Source organism: Heliangelus exortis, chromosome 1 (genome assembly GCF_036169615.1).
Source record: "Heliangelus exortis chromosome 1, bHelExo1.hap1, whole genome shotgun sequence".
Classification (NCBI taxonomy): domain Eukaryota; kingdom Metazoa; phylum Chordata; class Aves; order Apodiformes; family Trochilidae; genus Heliangelus; species Heliangelus exortis.
Window position 1 is genome coordinate 182,666,346 of NC_092422.1, and position 22,627 is coordinate 182,688,972.

General features: G+C 41.7%; 1 protein-coding gene across 2 annotated transcripts in view; it reads right to left on the reverse strand.

Annotated features, from left to right (window-relative positions):
* Positions 1–8,319: 8,319 nt before the first annotated feature.
* The window catches only part of SLC2A13 (solute carrier family 2 member 13), a 149,890-nt gene continuing 135,582 nt past the window's right edge, over positions 8,320–22,627 (reverse strand). For both annotated transcript variants that reach the window (XM_071733897.1, XM_071733896.1), the window contains 3 exons: positions 16,047–16,168; positions 15,750–15,902; positions 8,320–14,598 (listed from right to left, as the gene is read on the reverse strand). In XM_071733897.1, coding sequence (XP_071589998.1) covers positions 14,372–14,598; positions 15,750–15,902; positions 16,047–16,168 — 502 coding nt within the window. In that variant the 3' untranslated portion in view covers positions 8,320–14,371. The remainder of the gene's footprint in view (positions 14,599–15,749; positions 15,903–16,046; positions 16,169–22,627) is intronic.

The window sequence follows — 22,627 nt, forward strand, 5'->3', positions numbered from 1 at the left end:
ATATATACATAGCATGCCTGACAAATTTGGTGCCCTTCCCTGATGGGGTTACGGGGTTGGTGGATAAGGGAAAAGATCTGATGTCATCTACCTGGATTTATGCAAAGCATTTGACATTGTCCCACACAACATCCTCGTCTCTGAATTGTAGCAACACAGGCTTGTCAGATGGGCCACTTGGTGGAACTGGCTCAATGGTCACACTCAAAGAGCTGTGATCGAAGCCTTGATGGAGCTCAGTGACAAGTGGTACTCCTCAAGGGTTGGTAATGGGACTGGCACTGCTTAACATCTTTGTTGGTAACATGGAGAGTGGGACTCAGTGCACCCTCAGCTCATTTGCTAACAACACCCAGCTGTGTGGTGTGGTCCATGTGCTGGAGGGAAGGGAGGCTATCAAGAGGGACCCTGGCAGGCTTGAGAGGTGGAACTATGCAAACTGCATGAAATTCAACAAGTCCTGCACAGGGGTTGGGACAATCCTAGGCATAATTACAGGTTGGTCAGAGAATGGACAAAAAGAAAAGTTTTTGGGGGTGTTGGTTGATGAGAATTTCAACGTAAGCCAGCAATGTGTGCTTGCATCCCAGAAAGCCAACCCTGTCCTGGGCTGCATCCAGAGAAGTGAGGCTAGCAGGTCAAGGGAGGTGATTCTCTGCCTCTTCTCCACTCTCATGAGACCCCACTTGCAGTACCCTGTCCAGTTCTAGAGCCCATACACAAGAAGAACATGGAGATATTGGAGTGAGTCCAGAGAAGGGCCACAAAGATGAGAGGGCTGGATAACCTCTCCTGTGAGGACAGACTGAGAGACTTGGGGTTTTAAGCTGGAAAGAGGGTAGAATTAGATCAGGTATTAGGAAGAAATTATTTACTGGAACAGGTTGTCTGGAGATGCTCTGGATACACCCTCCCTGGAAGTGTCGAGGGCCAGGTTGCATGGGGGTTTAGGTAACCTTGTCTAGTGGGAAGTGTCCCTGCCCATTCAGGGGGCTGGAACCAGATGATTTTTAAGGCCCTTATTCTGTGACCTATACATCTTGTGTGTGTATATATATGTGTGTGTGTATATATATATATATATATATATATATATATTACCATCTGGCTGTGTGCTGGATCCTCTTTGTTACAAAACTGGGTTTGGGCAAAAGCTGTGCTGGAGACCATTTCTTGAACAGTGCGGGAGATTTGCTTTTATAAGGTGACTATATTGTTCTTTCACCCTTGGCCACAGATGATTGAAGATTCACAGGTCAGTTCAGCAGGTCAGTTTCTTTTCTTTCTACTTTTAAAGGAAAGGTTTTGCAGAAGAAATGTGTCACCCACCCCTGATGAGACCCCATCATTTTTTGTCCCTGTACTCATCATCAAACTAGTGGCTCTGTTTCCTATCCACTCTTATTTTTGAAGCTAAGAGCCATTTTTACTGGATGGTCTACATCACCCAGTAGTTTGCAGGTTTATGGCCATGCCATTTCAAAAAATAGCATATCAGAAATTTCAGTGAACTTTTCTGCAATCAGAAGCAAATAGCATTGTCTTTTATATATATAAATTGCAGAGGTGGGTAGTGGTTTGCACAGTCAGACTTCTGAAATGTGTAACCATCATTTAACCAATTCCCTGCCCACTTCCTGAGGATTGACATAAACAGATTTTTTTTTTTAGGTTTCCTCAACTAATTGTTAAAGCAAACTCCCTAGTAATTTTTTTTTTAATCTTACACTGCAACATTCATCACCTTCACAGGAGCTGTAATTTATTTGAATAACAGCTATGATTTACCAAAAGCTTGGCTGTTGTCCCTGGTTTGTAAGGCAGAGCTGCTCACTCAGCATTGTGAGGCCCATTCAGATTGTGCCACACCAGCAGCAGCCCATGCTGGCTCCAAGGTGTGTGTTTTCCCAGCAATCCTCCATGCCTGGTACCTACCTGTCAGCTTTTCCAGTGGATCGTGTCCAGCTTCATAGCCTTTCCCATGGCCAATGCTGCTTGAACTCATGTAGTGTGCTGGCCTCCAACAAGAGGCTGTGCCAGGGGCCACTGAACAGCAGTGCTACAGCTAAGAGCTCTGGTGCTGTGCACTTCAAAGCCAAGGGGTTTTTATTAGACTGGGAGATGTAAAATTGCCACATGGCCAAGCACTGTCTGGCAGCTGTGCTTAGGGAGATGCTGATGTGACCCACTTCGAGGCAAACTGCCATTACCATGTGAGGGAAATTGTACATGAAATGGCATTGATGGGCCTTTTAAACTTTGTTTTATGGTGAAAAGAGCTATCTGAGTTCAGGCAGATGCTCCTGATCCTCAGAGAGAGCCTCTGAGTGGGGCAGACTCCTAGCTTCATCCTGTGAACCTACTGGACAAAGAGTGCAGGTCAGAACTGGGAAAAGAGAGATGGTTGTACCATGTCAACATATGTGTGTAGGGACAAATGAAGAAGTAAGTCATATCTCATAATAATTTAGAGCCTTTCAGTAGCTGTGGCTTATTTTCACCTTAGCTACTAATAAAATCTGTGCAGTTCTAGCCAGCTTTCTGCCTGGATTGCACCATCTCCCAGTAAGGACTGAAATTACGCAGCTCAGTGCCAGACAACTTTTCTGACTGGCTGAACATGAGAGCTACACATGTGGCTCTAATGTAATAATTCACCACTTGGGGTAGTCAATCACTGTAGATAATCATGTCCCAAAGCCTTTGGGTGAGAGTGCATAAAATCCAGTTACCTTATAATTTTTACCTGTAATTGCAAAGCAATCATGAAAAATAAAGCTATCTTTGTAGTGGTATGTGTGCTGGCAATGATAACAAATAAGGCAGCAGCTCTTTTGAAGTGACTAGAGAATTATTTTAAAGTATTTACATTACTATTATTGCATTAGAAGAGATTCATGCTTCCTCCTTATCATAGATCTCTCTGCTCAGGTGCTTTCTTCCACCTGATTTTTTTGGTGACTTTGGGGAAGAGAGGAGTTTGATTTAACAGGAAATCTCCTCCCTCTCAGTGGTAGCATCAAATTGTGCTTTCTTCAGCTCATAGTTCAGCAGTTGATGCTACGTAAGCTACTGGTATTTGTAACCTGCAGTGATGACCATCATCCCACTATTCACATACAGGCACCATCAGCTTTCTCTGAGGCAACAGTGTAGGCAAAGATGCTCCTTGTTCATCCATATTAATCCTCCTGGAAGTGTGCTAAGCCTCTGGGGTGGCCACAGAAGTATATTTTTAACTGTGTGGTGACAATCAGTTGTAACTTGACTTTTGGTGGGGAAAAGGATACTTCTTATTAATCAAAAACCTGGAGCATTTGTTCAGCACTGGGACTTGAACGCTTCTAAATACAGATGGAGAGAAAGACTCATTAAAAATGTTACCCTAAGCTTCAGTTGTTTTAATGGAGAACAAATTCAGGAAGGATGAGGTTTTCTGGAAAAATATTCATCTGTCCCACAAAAGCAATGACTTTCCTGCAACCCTTCTCCAGCCCCCTTCTCACTGACAGTCTCTGACAGGCAAGAGGGGACAGTCCCAGTTACCCAAACCACAGCTCGCTTCACCAGGGCTTGTGGTGTTGGAGTCCAACAAGGTCTCATGCTTCTGTGAGCCAAGTACTAAATACAGATACAACTCTTCCCTGGCCACACTGCTGTAAATCTGCAGACCACACCTTGATGGTGCTTGCTCTGGGTGCTGCAGCTCTCTGGATGTGAAACCCAGCAGAGTCCAGCTTGCAGCCAGCTGACATACAGCATGCAGATGGCTGCAGAGGATGCTGATGGTGGTACACCAGCTCTGTGGGAGGCAATGGGGAAGTCTGGGCCAAAAGACAGAGGAGTGGAGAGTCAGTGAAGACAAGGTGGGAGGCTGCAAGAGACTCACTGTACTATTTAGTAGAACTGTGATAAAACACTTCCAAACCAGCTGTGTTTGTGCATACTTGCAGAGAGAAGGCTGTGATTTACTGCCACTGTGTCACATACAGCACACAGGGGCTGGCAAGGCCAAAGGACACAGAGCTGTGGCCATTCACAGGACAAGTCAATACATCATATTGCAGAAGAATTACTCTGCTCCCTGGGCTGGAGTAATTCTCAGGAAACAGCATATCTGTAAGGAGATTTGTTCTTGAAAGAAGCTGCGCTTTGTGCATACAGATGATTTTTGGAGAACCCCACACCAGCTGAAGCTGGTAGGGATCTCTGAGCTTGCCCAGTCCAAGACCAACCCAGAGGGCCAGCTGGAGCAGGATGCTCCAGGCCACAGCCAGCCACTGTCACGCCATGGCTGGGCTGGGCTTGGGGGATAAGTCAAGTGACCCCAGGGTGCCTGCTCACAGCAGCTGCTGCTGCAGGTGGAGGCAGCTGAGCTGTAGGCATGTGAGGAAGGAGGCTGAATGCTGCTGCCCTGCCCCATCTCCTCAGAGCACACCTCCTGCCTCTCCTGCATCTGCTCACCCCCTGTTCCCTGCAGCAGTGCAGAGCAGATGTGTGTCACCCTACACTGGCTTCTCCCTGAGTGCCACAGCCAAAGAGCCTTGTCCATGGCAGCTCTGCAGCAACAACTTGGGGCTGGACTGACGAGGGCACCAACTGCTCACCCACCAGCAGCCCTGGGGTGCTGATGCCCTTAGCATTCACTGTGAATCCCACCCAACATGACATACAGAGAATATGTAAAAGCTATCTCAGTTGATAGCAGGCTGGGGGCAGCAGTCATCCACCACCCAGATTGTAAACACTTTGGTTGCTTTGGATTTTTTTCCCATTATTTTTAGTAGCACATGAGAGTGGCAGGGACACCAGCACAAGCCCCCAGTTTACTTCCAGTGCCTCATGCTGCAGCTGCCTCCCCCTCTGCCCCCAGGCAACCTGGGGGATATGGGTACCCCAAACCCCAGGCAGAGAGCAGAAGAAGCCATGCAGCATCAAAGATGGGCTCTGAGTGTGGTCACATCCTGCAACAGTCTAGTCCAGTAACAGGGCACACTCTCATACCAGACATCCTGGGGAAATTAACTGGGTTAATTGGAAGGCAGACAAGGTTTGATTGCTCATGCCAGTAACAGGCTAAAACAAAACCAAGTTTAGCAGCAGAGCTTAGTCCAAAGCACTATTTCCCAGCAGGGACTGGGCTATCAGCTGCAGGCCATGACTGCCCCTTTGGGGATGGAGATGTCATCTGGTGTTTGCAGGATGACATGTTATGTGACTGGTGACAACCTCCCCTCCTGTAACTGCAGCAGTGCCAAGTGACACTGAGTGAAGGCTTCAGATGGACATCCTGAACATGGGATTTGGTGACAGCTGGCTGGGGATACAGAGTCTGACCAGCCTCAGCTGTGGAAATAGCTTCAAGAATAAGGAAAAGCTCCAGGGGCAGGAAGGCTGCAAAAATGTCACAGCACTGTTAAAGGGGACCAGAGAAACCTGTGAGCTATGCCAGGCAGGGGTGGCACCAGCTCCAAGCATTGTACATACAATAGTAATTGAAAACAAAGCCTATGAATAGATGAGATCCTGTGAAGAAAAAAACCCAACAACACAGTTTTTAGAGTGGCTTATCAAAAGGAAAGCCAATTACTGAGTAGAGGTGGCACTGCAGGGAGCAAACACAGGCACTAAAGTATTCCAATGCAGTTGATCTACCAGAGGGTGCCCAGTACCTGGCCTGGTGCCCTCAGAAGGGAAGGAGAGGGACAGCTGCCAAGCATCACTGGTTCACAGGGGGAGACATCCTGGCTCTTTTATCACTTAGTGCCCAACCAGCACAGAGGGGCTGGATCTGGAAAGGAATACTGCATCCCCAGCTTGCTCAGGCACTGCAATCCATGTTGAGGTGTTCATGCAGAAGCTGATGCACCCTCAGCCCAGCGCCCATCTTCATCTTCGCTTCCCTCCACCCAGGCCAGTGTGAAAATATCCCCTGCCACCAAGAGGTGGTGTGGCAGAGGCACCATGCCCCCACACTCTTGGTTCACTGACAGTTCCCCACACCTATGTCCTGCTTCATTCCTCTAGCCCCTGCTAGGGATTTGCTCCTTGCTCTTTCTGCCCGTGTTTCCTTGGCAACCTGATCCAATCTCAGTTTCATGTATCATCTTCAGTGCAAAGTTTAACTACTCCAGACCCCTCTGCCCTCAAACTGCTTCTGCATCTCCAATCACCCCCCAAAAACCCTCACTGATCCTTCAGGCATAGACCTTCCCACCTCTCCATCCCCTGTTCAACACCTCTGATGAAGCTTAAGCAATTAATTAACTCTCTTTCCAACGAGGATGCACACATGATTCACTGTTTTGCTGAAGGAGAGGTCTTGATTTTTCTTTCTTACATCTGAGTCCCCCCTCCCCAGGACGTGCTCCCCAGCACTGATGTGCTGCAGCTTCTACTCTCCTTACACCAAGAAAAATTCCTGCAACCTTGTGCAGGTCTGTTTACTCAACATGATCTTTTCTGAAGAATAATCTACAGAATAGAGCTTGCTTGGAAGTCTTTGTTTTAATCTCCCTGGCCCTTTTTCTTGTTACAATAAAATGCACCTAAGCCCACCCCTGCATGGTGATGGTCTTAATATCTTGTAGGCAATTTTGGATGCATGATCATCTTTCTCCCTGCAGACAAGACACATCTTACTGCTCTGAGACACCCTGCTCTTCTTTTCAGCATTATGGATTCTATTGGTCCTTTCATGCAGCATCAGAGCACATTAGCTAAGGTGAAGGTTTCACTCATGTGAAAAACAGATAGAGCTTTGTATGCTCCTGAAACTTAGACCAAAAGATCTTCCAAAAAACCATCTATCTAACCAAAAGCTCCACCTCTCAGAGGCTATTTGTTGCCTTTTCTTCTATCAAAATCAAGACACAGTAAGCACAGCTGGTAGTTCTGCAGCGAATGCTCAAAAGGCAAACATTTCAAAATTTCATTCCATGCAGAACTGTATTAAGTTCATGGGGACTGGGTGGGTCATGCACATTAAACAAGTGAGAAATATGCTCTGGAGACCAGCTAAGGAACAGCCCCACAACAAGACAGGTGGAACTACTCATGGCAAACATGTGTGATTATTTCCCCCCCAGTTTTCAGCTAGTGGCTTGATCTTGAAGGGGTTAATCTCTCCATCAGGATAAGGGTTGAGATACCATTTATTTTGGGTCATAAGTGAAATTTCATCAGCCAGACATCCATTCGCTCAGGGAGCTCTGAATGGGCAGGGGGTGGCTGGAGGGATGGTGGCTCTGGGATGGTCACCATCAGGTCACCATCAACCAGTCCAGCACAACTCAGCAGGGGACCACTGAGGTTAGAAAAAAAGGAATTTTTTTTACAAGCTTACCTTTAACTTTCCCAGTTATTTCCTGCAAATTGTAGCAGTCTTGAAAGCAAGCACTTCATGCCACACACAAAGCAAAGGCTGTGCAAGACTGTAAGGATGCCTTTGATTTGGACATAGCACCACTCAGCCTTGGTGCCTGGGAGGTCTGATCCTGAAAATGCTCAGAAATATTTGGGAGCAAGTTCTGTTATTGCCTGCAGTTCAGAAATCAAACCATCAGTAGTTATTTTGTGACAGTAGCTGGAGCAGAGGGGAATGGGAAAAAGCAAAAAAAATTGAGTGTTTGACAGCAGAGCCACCAGCTTCCCATGATACCACAAAGCTGCCTTGTGGCTTTCATGGCAAATAATCTGAACTGCAGCCACTCATCATCACTATCAGCCAGAAACCTGAAAACAAAACCTGTCAGTGCAAAACGATCGGTTTCCTCTCTTGCCTCCTGTAGATAAGCTCTCCCATGGATACAGGTTTGTCAAGCAGGCAAGGGCAGCCCCCAGCACAGCACAGCCATGGTTCTGTTGTTCTTCATTAATCATCAAACCAATTTAAGTAATTTTCTTAAAACGAAAAAACCAACACACATAATTAGGACATTTCCCCATTAGAAAGGAGCAGCTTCTGCCCTTTCCCCAGTTGATAAGTCTGAAGGCATAAACTGCTGTCACAAAACTGGACAGTCTTTGGGCAGGGGACATTAAAAACCCACATGGGTACACAGGGAGAGTTGGCAGTTTTGCATAGCTGCATTCAGCTTTTCAAAGAAATCCTTCGGGAAGGAAGTGACACTTGCCTGGCGTGCCATCATCACAGGAATTTTCTCTCTTTTGAAACATACCATATTAAGTTCATATTCAAAGTTAGTCACTCATTTCAAGTAAGGCCGTGGGCTATTTTGGCTCATTTTGCTGAGCAATGTGATTGTGCAACTCTGGAAGGTCACCCAAGTACCCAAACAAAGGAAACCTCAAGAAAGATTATGTAATTAAGTATCTCACCTTTTATTTTGTTCATTTACACTTCTGGCACTGACAATTGTTTGAAGATATTTACTTCTATGTAAAGACCAAACGTCATTAAAGCAATCAGAAGTCAATTAAATAATTTTACATCACATAAGTTTCAGAAAATGTACAACACTTTCATACATTATAGGCTTGACTGGTTGCAAAAGGAAATGGCACATGTTTGACATGGTTAAGAAATAACTTGGACACCCCGACAATTAGTTTTGCCAAAACCTGTTCTGTACCAAATACCATAATCTGTGCCCAGGGATTACAGATTGCCTGATGGTGTCATATGCATGTTACTATTCCACATGGAAGTATAACTATCAATTTGGTCTCTAATAATGTCTCAAATAGTCTACATAGAATTTGTCACAGAAAGATCTAGTTAACACTTCTGTAGGGCTGCAAGATGCTTTATGGAAAGCGGAGATGTGACTTTTGCCACCTCCCAGCCATGCCCTGAACCAGCAGGACACTGAGCACGTGGGGAATATCAAGCATATGAATAATCCTATCAATTTCACAGGGACTACTGGAACAGTTGAAATAGAACAGACAGCAGATGGGTCTGCAGTTCAATGCAGTATCCCAGCACCACAAAACCACCTTGTTTCACATCTGCTGAGGACTCATGAAGTTTCTTCTGCAGAGGTCACAATGATGGTCATACATTCAGTCCTCTCTAAAGTCTGTAATGTTTAAGGCAGCAAGAGAAGTTTGCCTTTATTTTAACACCTCAGAAACTGATGTTTCCTTTAGAAACAGGTGGATGTTATTCATAATTAATCAGCACGCACCTTATTTATATAAATGGGATGCAAAGCCAAACCAAGTTTTGACAAAGTGTATCTCAACAGAATCAAGGAGTGCAACTGAATCAGCTTTATAATTATACATGCCAGATCATTGACATGTAACATACTGTTTAGTGATAATGTGAAAAAGCAGAAATTTAGATAAACTCTGTACTTTTGAGGCCTGATGCTGGTCAAACTTCCCCTGGTGTGAGTGATCTCTACTGAAGCCGATGAGTGAGCACCTCTGATAAGAGGTGTGAGTAAGATTAAAAACATGCTGCTGGTTCACAATAACAGATCATTGTGGCTAAAGAATATTCTCATATACAGAACTCCAGAACACCATTAACACCCATTTACAAAACACTACAGTGATGGTTATTGGCACATAAAAAACTCCTTCTCTATATGAAAACATACACAAAATAGATAAGAACTGCCATTTTTTCCAGACTTTTAAAATCTATATATAGTTGCCTTTAAGGAGTTTTTACCCCCAGTTTTATCACAAACAACAATATTTCTTTAACAATGTTCACCTAGATTTTACTGTGCTGACATTTGTAACACTGCCACAACCTAGACCACTTTGTGGATTATGCTTAACTGTACTGTACACAAGGCGATGAAGATCGATAGAAAACTGCTAAGATTTTTGCACAAAAACGTGACTTGTTAAAATCCAGAGAATGACTGAGTCACTTTATAGGCAGCAGCTACATTTAAGCTGTAAATGTTACCCGCAATAAAAACACATTTTGCCATAAAGCACATATTGTGGCATTATCTGCTTCTGGCCTGGTACACAAAGCTCGATTATTTTCTTCTCAATGAAGAGAAAAGGGTTTTGGTTATCTTGACTCTCTTAGAAAAAAGTGCACAAATATCTTACCCTTTAAAGTGCTTCACAGAACTGTCTCTTCTGCCTTGATTCCTACCCCAAGATCTCCCTATGCTACGAGTTGCCTGCCTTTCTTGCTTAGTGACTTTCAGCTAACAAAGCCTCTTATAAAAGTAAAACTTCAAGAAGTGTGTTGATGTTGAGGAGTAGTAAGTTGAGTATAGAGCTGAGAAGTGCAAGGTCTATCTTTAACTAGCCCATTGCTCATGGGACTGCAACCATCACCATCATGGCCGAAGGAAAGACTCTCATCCAGGGCCTGTAGCAGGCCTTGAAAATCAAAATTTCTCCCCAGTGCTCAACCTGAGTGACTGAGGGCAAAAGAGATTCCACCAAGGGAAAAAGTAGTAGTTTCCCAAACTCAGTTGACATGTTCTCACCTCTGGGTGGGTATGAGAGGAACACATGCTTCTCCACCCCCATTCCCACCCACAGGACCAAGTATAGTCCCTTGTTCCCATCATTCTTCTCCCTCAGAAGAAGAATATATCCTTTCCTATATCCTATATCCTTTCTTTCTTCTCCCCTCCCAACCCTACACCGGTAAAATGCTGCATTTTCCCACTTATGCAAAATTAAGTTGGCATTGGAACAATGTTCCGTAGAAAGTATCCCAAAGTTTCTGACATGGCTGTCACTGCAATTCACACGGTAGCAACATCTATGAGAGAACGTAAAGTGCATGCATAGCAATGCAAATTCAGCCCCCCTCCAAATGAGTCCTGGGTGGAGCCTTGCTTCATTTCTATTTTCAAAACAGGTTTGTTTCTCTTGTTAAAACCTGATATTGATCAGTGGAGTGACCAGGGGAAGAAACAAGTGGCAAATTATCTCAACCCTGCAAACAATTTAGATTTGCAACATCATGAACAAATTGCTGCATGTGTATCAAATTTTAAGAAGATTTAAAATGCATCAGGACTTGTTTCTTTCATACTTGCTCTTAGACCAAAACACAAAGTGAGGAGATTAATCAGAATTAAAATATCCCAAATTTTTCATATAATCAATATACCCAAACCTACCAGCAGTATTACTCTAGCATTCCTTATGCACAGAATACCTGAATTAAGTGTGCAGTCCTCGTGAAGAAACAATTCCACATCTTCTGCAAAAAGGTTTCACTAAAACAATATTGTGCTTAGACATACTATTTATTCAATTTCATAAATTAAAATACTGTTATAAGAAATTATTCAGCTATGCTGCGTTCTTACTCTTTTATCTGCAATGTTACTAAGTCTACCTTTAGCAAAAAATTTCTTAAAACTTAAAATATGCACAAATATAAAAAAATCTTTGCAAAATAGAAACATTTTATTTAATTTTCTTCATACATTATAAATTTTCACAGATTCTAAAAATAAACCCTAATTGAGTAAGATTAATTTCAAGTATTTGATCTCACTTTTATTATACTATGCTTGCTACTAGGTTCAGTGTTTCTAAAGTATGGAATGTTGTCTTGGTGTACAGCAACCCTAAAAGGAAGACTTAAACCCAACTCTTTGCAGGTGGTAAAGGGGGAGTTGACAATAAAGTAGCTGATGTATTTTGCACCCTCACTGACAGTAAAAATGATGAATAAAATGCACTTGTTTCAATTGTTTTGCCTTGAGAAAAAGGCCACAGGATGCAAATCTCCAGAAAACTGCTTTCAGCAAGACCCAACTCGTTGCATGAGAAAATAAGCCCAGTGCTGTATACACCTGAGCGCTGCTTTTGAGAACATCTGTGGAACAAGGGTGCCAGAGCAGGATGGTCTGCTGCTCCTAATAAGCCCCAGCACTGCCTGCAAAACAAAAAACCCTCATCTTGTGACAGCCACCTTTCCAGTGACTGTGCCCTGGTTATGCCCAATAAATGCAGCAGGTTCCTCTGCCTGTGGACACAAGTGCAGTGAGGCGTGGGGTCTGCCTGAACACTGTGCTGGCCCAGGGACACCCTCCCTGGCTTACACCCTGCTCCAGCAAAACGCATGAAACAAAGGGATATTCATGGGTGTAAGGGTGAGTGTGGGCTTATCCTTTTGTGGAGATCAGAGCCATAAGTGCCTGCTCTGTAAAGCCAGTAAATACCTGCTGAAATCTATGTAGGATACCACAGGAGCACAGGATGGGTGTAATACACCTATTCACATGTCATTCTAGGTGACAAAACTGTTCCCAAGAAGGGTCTTCAAACATTCATTTTTTGTTTCAGGAGGAAACCAACTTGGCCTTAAAACTATTTTCTTCTCATCTGTGCCAAGACCCCTCTTTCTCATTTCAGATATCACCCCTTCAGTGAACGTTTCAGAGAGGTGACAGCCGAACAGAGACATCCTACAGTGGGTGGGGATTGGAAGATAGGTCTGGAGACTCGAGCACTTTCAACAGCTGGTGCTCCCAAGCATAAAAATATTGTGCACATAAATGGGAGGCTAGATGGAAGGTGCAAGAATCCAGCCCTGTCACCACACAAGGAGGTGTTCAAGGTGTGGCCACTCTTTGTTTGAAACTCCCTCTGTCTGCTACGCTTTCCCCCTTTAGTCCCAGTCAAGTCAGGGAAGGATGCTTTAAAATATTTTCTCTCAAAAAATATTTCTTTGATTAATGAAGTAAAAAAGAAAAAAAAAGCAAAATACACCCAACTGCTGAAGTTCAATAATTGAAGAGTAAGAAATCCCTCCTAGAATATCAGATAATATGTCAGATTTCTTTAAAACAAAACTCCATGTTATCTAACAAAAATAAGTCAGTAATAAATGTCCAGTCTCAGTTTTGATAGCAATTCTATATTCAAAATGTACTTCAACCCAAGGAAAGTGCACAAGGGAAATTTATAAAAGGTAACAAACCCAACAGCTTCTTCAATCTTTACACAATGAAAAATAAATATATTTTTACCAAAGAAATGGGGGGATAGCCCACAGGCAGAGGAGTTTTTATGCATTCTTGCATGAAGTAAATGTTTCAAAGATATGAATTTGAAATGTTGATGCTTTCAAACTCACATCTTTAAAGACTTAAAGCAGTGAGGAAAGGACAAGGAAAAAAACCCACAATATTTTAATGTAGCTGCATAAAATTCAATTTGCCAAGGCAAGCAAGCATGGCAAGTTAATAAAATACCATTCACATGTTCATTACCAGGCTGAAGGCAGCCAAGTTGATTTTTGTGCCTGACATTTTTTTGACAATTTTGCAATGCTTCGGTAAGGCAATTACTAGGAGATGAAGGCTTCTGCCCATTGTTAATATTCCTCTTCAGATCCAGCAAGACACTGGTTGACTAAGAGCATTTCAAGGAAAAATGTGCTGGGATTCATTACAAAGATAAAGTGAAGGCAATATGATTATTCATGAGCAAAAGGCGCTGGAGGGATGACCACTCTGCATTTAGCAGCAGAAAACCTCTTCCCTCCTTTTTCTTGGTTTAGCTAATGACACTTTGTATTCAAAACTTGGCACGAACCCAAACATTCAAATGCAAGAAAGGGAAACAAAAATTATTTTTTTCCAACTAAATGAAGCCTCTACTTTGAACACAGCTATATATACCAGTTCATTTGTACGTGTACGGCTTTCCTGCTGTCAAGTAGTTAATTTCAGCATTTTCTCTCACAACATTTTCTCTCACAAACACCAACTCTGAACTGTGGTGTGAACTCCAGAGCAGCAGTGGCTGGACAGCCCAATGTAACACAGACCTACGGCACCCTAGGGACCTCCATACAGGTGACTGTGGCTTTCTACTTTTTATCTCAAACAAATAAAAATGGGAATTCTCTTAGGGTAAAGTGGGAAATGTTTCCTCCAATAGCTATAGCAGAAATTTGTATTTCCCAGTCAGTTAAACCTTTGAAATGGCTGCCATGACAGCAGCTTATGCATTCATCATTGGCTGTATCGCACAGCAGAGCTATCTGCTCTGCTGCTATGGGATGCTGATCTGACAGTTATTGGCTGGTTGCTGATTATCTATTCTATTATTTAATCTTTTGTCAGTATTGAAGATAAGGACGACCAGTGACCATCTCAGATAGCCTTCTGTATTCATCTGGTATAGTGCACCCTACCAAATACCTCGGTCGTGCACACTTGGTGAATTCACATAATCATGGAATGCGATCTCTTGGGAGCCACCGCTTTTAGTTATCAAGAAAACACTCACATACTGAATTTCCTCCCAAATGGAGCATTTTTTGAACATGAAGGCATTTTTAACTAGACAGTAGAAAGGAGAACCAGACCAGAAGCAGGGCAGTGAGGTCATCAGAGAGCTGCTTTTCCCTTCAGAAGGCTTTTAAATGATTAAATACATCAGCAGCTGAAAATTATTCCACATCAGAAGCATCATTGTCAGAAAGATGGTAATTGCTTCCCTTCACCCGAATATACTCGATATATCTCCCTTCATCAGAATCTGCCATGCCACATGTACATAGCCTGCTTTCAAACAAAGATTCAATTTCCTCTAGTTTTTTCCCTTTAGTCTCAGGAAGGCAGCCGTAGATGAAAACCAGTCCCAAGCCAGCAAACCCTGCATAAAGGAAGAAGGCTCCTGCAATGTAAAACAACATGCACAGTCAGATACAGAAGTTTCCATCCCTTCTCTGCTCCAGAACACAGAGAGCAGCAGAAGCAGTGGGCTGCAGATATCAAAGGAGTGCATAAAAGCAGTGGTTGGAGCAGCATCATTAAAACAAGGAACTTTGAGGCCACGGGTGTAGAAGGCTGCTTATTGCATTGCTCCACAATGGAGTAAGTTAACAAAAGTGATTTCATGTCAGGTGGAAGATAGTCCACATCTTTTTTTGACAAGTCATTCCACTGTTAAAATAAACAGAAATTAAATGGTTGCATGCCCAATAAAAAAAGCAGATATGAAAGGCAAGAACTTTCTTAGTTTACCTTAACAGTGAAGGACACACTAAGACAGCCCCCCAAAAGTAAGAAACTTTAGCAAAAAAGAAATAGCCATGATTAAAATAATGCTTGTGACTTACACCTAGTTATTATTTAAAAGTCCTCCAAGAAGACAATTAGCAGTGAGATTGTTCTCCCTGCCACCCACATTACCTAGGAGGGGCAGAAAAGGTACCAAAGGACCAACAAACATTTACCTGCGACGTGTGACTCAAAGGAATGATAAATAGAGCTGAAAGGCTCTGTATTACTAATGATGTGAAGGTCACATCAACTTCCTAGCATCTTAATGGGATTTAAATTACTTGTACTGGAGTGGTGAGCAGTAATCTGACAAACTCTCCCCAGGCTCCACCAGCCAGGACTTTATCAGCAGCTGGGCGTTGGGCAGTAGCATCTTACACAGCCATGTCTGCAAGGACTACCTGATATTGGCCTTGGATGCCACCATAAACTGAAAAATTGAAGATGCTGTGCCCTGAAGTGGGAATCAGTGTATTTCACTAAATTAAATGTGTTTTATTTTGTTTTGGTTTTTTTTCCAGCTTTCTTTTTTTAATCAATTGTCTAGGTCCTCAATTTAGGACAGAAAGAAATGTTTCTTATAAAAGCTGGACCAAACTCTATGATCCAGGTAGGCTGTACCAGGCCTCTAGTTTTACTAAACTATGATGAGTTGAAAACCCTGCCTTCTCAGATGACATTTCATAACCAAATCAACCCAGAATCAGGGGAAAACCTAGGCACCACTGGTAGCACTGCATACAGACACATCATGTTTCTTACCATAGTATGTCAGATATTCTGCTGTATGCAGAAATGTCAGTGACACGAGCACATTGAAAACCCAATTGACTCCAGAGGAACATGCATTTCCTGTACTTCTAGCCCAAAGTGGGTAGATTTCAGAATTTACAGTCCAGGGCATAGGACCCATTCCTAAGGATTGAAAAAAAAAAAAAAAAAAAAATCAATCTCAGTTTGACGGTCAGACTCTGAAGTAAATTTAATGTGTAGCCTCACTATTTGACATCTTAGCTTTATAATTTTTGAACTTGTATGCAAAAATAAACATGTTCTTACCAGGTGCAAAGAAAACCAAGTACAAAATAAGGCCCAGAAGTGCTGTCCAAGAGTATGGAGTGGGGCAGAAATTGTATGCCCAGAACAAATCTTCCTTTTTGAATACTGTTTCATTTGAACACCTGAAAAATAACATAAAAACTTCATATAAAGGAATTTTCAGGTAAATGGGTAACATCTCAATATAAACATGACATGTAATGTCCCATAAAAAGCTGGCAAATGTACAGCTAAGATGAAAAAAATTCATCACTCTTACTTTATCCAGATCGCTGAGCCAAGTTCTACATAGAACTAAAAGAAATATTCTTTTTTACAAGCCTGGCCTTAGGAAGAGTAAAGAGCAGCACATTCCTAAATTTAAGCACTTGTCTTGTATCTATAGATCTCCTTCAAATAAATAGTCTTTACTATGCAAGTGGTGATACCAAAGCCAAGAGACCATTCACATGACCAGCACGAAATGCAAAAAGAGCTGCAATAGCAGGATCTGAGCTAATGATGCTTCATGCAAGAATTTAAGGTCAAATGGAAGTTAGTCCTTACATCACTGATGAACTAACTATATGCTGCACACCTTGGGTGTGATCAGTAATGCCTATGGAGTGTGCCAAGGTCAAATAAAGCTATAAGGAAAAGAGACATTCATACACTTTCTTTTCTATGCAGTGAAATAATTTAGAAGACAACAGCATTTCTAATTATAGAGTAAAGCTAAGAATCAGACCAGAGGTTAACTGTGCCTGAGCTACTGAAAGAAAAACCATCACTATTCCAAGGATTATGGAAATTATGCGTTTCTAAGAATAGGTATAAAATCAGGTATTTCCATCTGACTGCCAACAGTGTATTTTAAAAGAATACTGCTATAACTATGTTTGCTATAGTTATATATATAGTTATATAACTTGTTTGCTATAACTATTCTTTTTTAAAGTAGCTTTTGCTTAAAGGGACATAAGTGTATCTAGAGAAACTTTTCAGCTACAACCACATCAATTGCTACATTTGAAAAAACATGTACTTCTGGGAGAGAAGACACAGGCAGACACCACCCTTTCATACATGCACAGTGTTATTTATGTGAAGAAACCACAAAAGTTTAATATCTGTCTCGGCTAATATTTCCAGATCAGCTGAGTGCTTAAGTGAAAGATATGACTGTATTGTCAGTAGAAGAACCAGAATGAAGATGCCTGCAACAGGTGATTGCTGGGCAACAACTGTTGAGATGGCAAAGGAACAGACACCCTGAAATGTACCAGAGGACCTGCTACCCTCGGGATGGACTTACAAAAGCAAATTCCAACAAAATACTTCTCCTCTAACTTTTCTCTTAAGAATCAATCAGCAAATCCCAGGTTGAACAGGAATGTACTAAGCACTGGAGGCCAGCCCACCACCACCCTTGGGGCACAAATCTTCCTTATGTTGGCATGTGTATACCAACAGGACAACATTTAAAGCACTATATCACCATGACATCCAAAACCCAATTGCATGATAGCTGGGAGTTCAAATGCACTTCAAACAGAGAGGTTATCACAACAAATCCTGGAAAAAATGCATCTGAAACAACAGCCAAACCATAATGCTGCCTTGCTGGCAGTGAGCCATAGGATCTGCAGTTACACTCTGCACCTGAGCAGGACCTCACCAAGTGGAGCCCATGCTTTTTGGTGAAATGCCAGCAAAGCAACCAGTGCTGGAGGGCAGCCGCCCACCCTGCTGCCCTCACTGCTCAGGAAAATGGAAATTGTGTTTGAAAGATTAATTACTGAACAGTGGGTAACCCTGTTGCCATCCCCCAACTCGCCCCCCTGAAGCTGCCAGCTCTGCATCTCAGCTGCTGCAAGATGCCAGGATTGCTCAGCTTCACACCATTTTAACAGCATCATGTTTGCTTCTTTCACTGTTACTCTAATCTCATTTGCAGGTGTTTAGTAACGAATACAGGCTGATTAGCATTTTGAAACATCTTGATGCAGAGATTGGTTTCTCCATTCTGCCCAGCCAGATTGGCAGCTCCCCAGAGAGGAGCCTCATGCTTTCTCTCAAACAGAGCTATAAACAAAGACATCCTTGGTTCAATTATCTTGCATCCATCTCTAGCAGCATAAACCCACCTGCTGATTCATACAGGCACAACAGCCAGAAGGTCTGGATGTTTCCTTTCCCTCCCATCTTTCCCCAGTTGTGTCCTACTTTTGACAGAGAGGAACACAAATGATACAAGGGAAAAGCAGATGTCTATAAAGCCTCCTATGGCTGAGGCCACTCATCTGTTATTTGCTGTCTGCCCAGAATTGAGAGGAAATCCTGTTGCAAGGAAGCAGATTCAGTACATCGAAATAAGAAAAATAGTACTTGAGACTGGATTTAACAGAAGCCTTGCAGTTACAAACTGAGATTTGCTTATCCTTCAGTAGAAAATCAGCACAATACAGAGAATAAAACCAAAAAAATTTGCATTTGTAGGAGTCTTGCAGTGCCGGCTACATAAAAAAAATAACATCCCTTCAATGTTAGGGATTTGTACAAGCTCTTTTACTGTGCTAATTCTACTGCTGTACTATTTGTACAAGATCTATTACTTTGCTGAAGAAGATGCTAATAATTACTGTATAATTTACTATCAAATTCTGAATTTTGTCCTGCATGGAGAGAACATCTAAGATGGAAAGCAGAGGATCACCTCTCCATCACTTCACATGCTGAAACACACTGAGGAAAATGCCAAGTAAACAGCTTACTAGTGAAATGATACTGTCAGGTACCATTGCAGAATTGTTAAAAATACCAGTATGCTGGTTTACTGTCATATCAGTATACACAGTGAAGCCATACCCCATCATTTCCTCTGAAATCTCTGCCAAAGTGAAAACATGATAGTGTTACATTGAAAATCTTAAAGGTGGATTTCTTTTGTTATCTATTTTCCACAGATAATTGAAGATGCACACCTGCTCTAATTAGTGAGCACCTGACCTTCCAGCAATTGATTTGAACAATACGAATGACTGGAAATAAAACAGCAGCAGCAGATTTCTAAATTACAAGCATTATAAGCTTGGTATCATAATCACAGCATTCATCCTTTATCATATGTGGTGTGTAGCTCAGAAGATCTAAAGCTTTGTTCCCAAGCCTCCTTAAATCACTTTCACACGGCATAAAGAAGAAGGTAAGAGAAGATGAGCTGGTGTGGGTGGTCTAAAATGTTATTCCTAATGACAAGAGGATGAAACAGGATAGGATAATTTCCTCAATAATCAATCTAAATTTTCCTAATACTTGATCCAATTTGGTCAATTCTCAAGTGCAACACTGAAAACCATGGCAAGGAAAAAGACTGGGCAAGACACAGCACAGGCAGCTGAGCCCAATAGCACTGATTTTCTCCTCAAATTTCCATTATTCTTTACTTTGTTGTAGAGGGCAAAAACTGTAAAAGACATGGCTTTTGTGGAATTAAGTATTTCATTCTGAACAGTTAATATATTTGCAATATGAAAGCTGCCTACTTCTCACTGTCTTTAAGTCCTTCAGAAGCATCTTAAATGGATTTATATCAAAAGTCTTAAAACATCAAAATTGAAATCAAATCAGGCTAAGGAAATAAATGACTTCTAAAGAAAACTGCTAATATAATCATTCACCTCCCTTAAACGTTTGTTAGAACAGGTATGTTTCAAAATTACACCTTCTGCTCTGAGATTAACATCAGGTGCTGGATGTGTATGGATTTTCCATAAAATATATGGAAATATTTTATACCTTACTCAGTTTCACTAATTCCCCACTTCTTTGTTCTAACAAGAGTAAACTACTGAAGGACTGCTCCTACAACAGACTTGTGTGCCTGGGTTATCAGGATGATGATCATCTATAATTTACCAACTTAGTCTCTGGTGTTACACAAGTATATCAGATTTTTAAAGAGATTTTTGAAGTCTTCTCTGTCGAGTGCTGATTTTTATATTATGCTGGTCCAGCTGAACAATAGAAGTTTATACCAAGCTTACCAACTCATTGCTTCAAGCCTGGTCACAGGAAGAACAGAGGATCATACATTCATAACTTAGAGGATCATAACATTCACAACAGCAGCTGTTTGGACTGAGAAAGGTTTTTGTGGAAACTTGGGATGCTTGGGAACAATTAAGATTATTGGTCCACAAGCAATTAGTCACCCTGTGGAAGAATCTGGACCTTGACATGTAGCTTAGTTCCCAAAACTTCAAGTCCCTCTTCTTCTGCTAAAGATATTTAGTTGTCTGAACAAATTCCTAAACATCTTTACATTACTTAAAGGACAAAATTTAGCAAGGTACCAGATTAACTGTGTAATAATTTAGTGGTAGTCAGACATATAATTAAGGAGAACTCTGGAAACCAACTCTATCCTGTCCATCAAGTGGTCTCTCTAATCCACAAGAGTTATGTTAGCACAACACACAGAAACCAGTAAAACCATAAGGTATAGTTTCATTTAAAAAATCAGTATATTTGATTTTAAAGAAAAAATTCTGCTCCTTTGAGTGCTTAATTTGTATACATACATATCGTATTTGAAGTATCAAGCAAAGCATAATTATTTCTTGAAGGCAAACAGTTCAATTTCACCCCAAGTAATGTCTGAATCAACACTTCCTAAGCTGTCTAACAATTCCTTCACTATTGGTTTCTGTGCCTCAGAGAAGATGAACAGTAACTCCATGCCCCTCTGAAGAACTTTGCATCCACTGCTTTGACTTTGTAGTTTACACAGAGAAATAATTCATCCATTAAATCAGATGTTGCTAAAAATATGCAGATGAAGCTTCCTATGACAGATGTCAGCAATTTAAGGAAAAAAACACCAGAAAAGAACAAACAGATGTAGGATGCAGCCTTGAAAAAATGTACCCATAAAATTTCACGGTATTCAACTAGATATTACTTAACCTTCATTACATAAAAAACACCACCAGCAGCATTTTAGGACACCCATTGAAGCCTTTTGCTATAATTGGCAAAGACTTCTTACAATATTAGCATGCACTTCAAGAACTTGGAAAAATAGTTTAGTTCACAGCAAGAAAGCAAATTGCACCTCAGCAGATTGCTGATGCATTTGCACATGACTGAAAAAGTCTTTATCATGCTGAGGCCCCCTGCTATAGGATCTGTCCATTATACCTATAGAGCTGTGGGTGACATCCTGCACAAAGAACAGAAATTAGGGCACTTTAATGGATAGCAGTTATAGCAGTTGCTGCTGTCCAAAATATTTTTTAAAATCTTAAACTAAAGTGACAAAGCCAGTTCCTTTCTCTATTCAGTGTTTTCCCAACAAGTAACTTTAGTAGCAGCCAGTAGGGCTAGAGCAAAACCAACAGGAAAATTATTCTCCTCAAGCTGACTGACTGGCACTTGGTACTCTGCATCTGGTAAATGGAAAGCATATGGATCACTACTTCCATGTGATGGAAAAATTTCTTCACTGAAAGGGTTTTCAGGCACTGGAACAGGCTGCCTAGGGAAGTAGTTGTGTTACCATCCCTGCAGGTACTTAAAAGAGATGTAGATGTGGTGCCTGGGGACATGGTTTAGCAGTGGGCTGGGCACTGCTGGGTTAATGGTTGGACTTCATAATATTTAAGGCTTTTTCCAACCTGAATGATTGTATTACTCTCTCTCATGTCAGAACAAACACTTGTATGAGACTTAGTGTCTTAGCATGCTGTGCTAATTTACCCCTGCCCCCTGCCTCCTGGTGGCAGATGTATATATTTTTTAAATGTTAATTTTTATTTAGCTAAAAATCTTTAGAGACCTTTAATTCTAACACTTGAATTTTCCCAAACAAATTTCAGCTTTGCAACTTCATCTGAGTTCCCCCAACAGAGTGCTGGAGCTGCTATTCAATCTGAACAGGCTGAGCAATAGACTACTGAACAGCCAAAACCAGGAGCAATTTCTCCCCACAACAAATAGTTCTCAACATTAATCACATCAAAGGAATTCTTAACTGTTTTGTTTTTTTGTTGTGGATGTTTCAGTATTTTTGTTACCATGTATTAGTGGATTCTGAAGGGTGGACAACAGTTGCTGCATGTCTGGCCAAAGGAAGAAGCTGTCTAAGAGCACCAGTTAGCCCATGTGTTAGCTATGGGTCTGAGCAAGATAACAGTTAGGTAACTCTGACTGCCCATTAAATGATGCTCAATTTTGGATTTTTTTCTGGACTGTAGGTTTTCCTTCATATTGCTGTATCCTATTCCTCTTAAAGTTCAGCCTGCTACTCCACTTGACTTCTCTCATGCTTCCAGGCCACCTCCAGGCCACTGGCTACAATTTTCCACTCTCCTGTCACACCACAAGTGTTTCAACCTTCATTTTTTTTCATTATATTTATCAGGAGGGGAGAGAGACAAATCTCTGCTACTACTATAACACTGTCTGACAAGCTTCTCTCTTCTTACATGCTCTCCTTACCTTGAGAAATGGACTCAAACCAAGAAAAGGCAAAATAATGTTTATACCTAGTGTTAAAGCCCAACCATCTGAGATTTCACAACAGCTGACAGAACTTATTA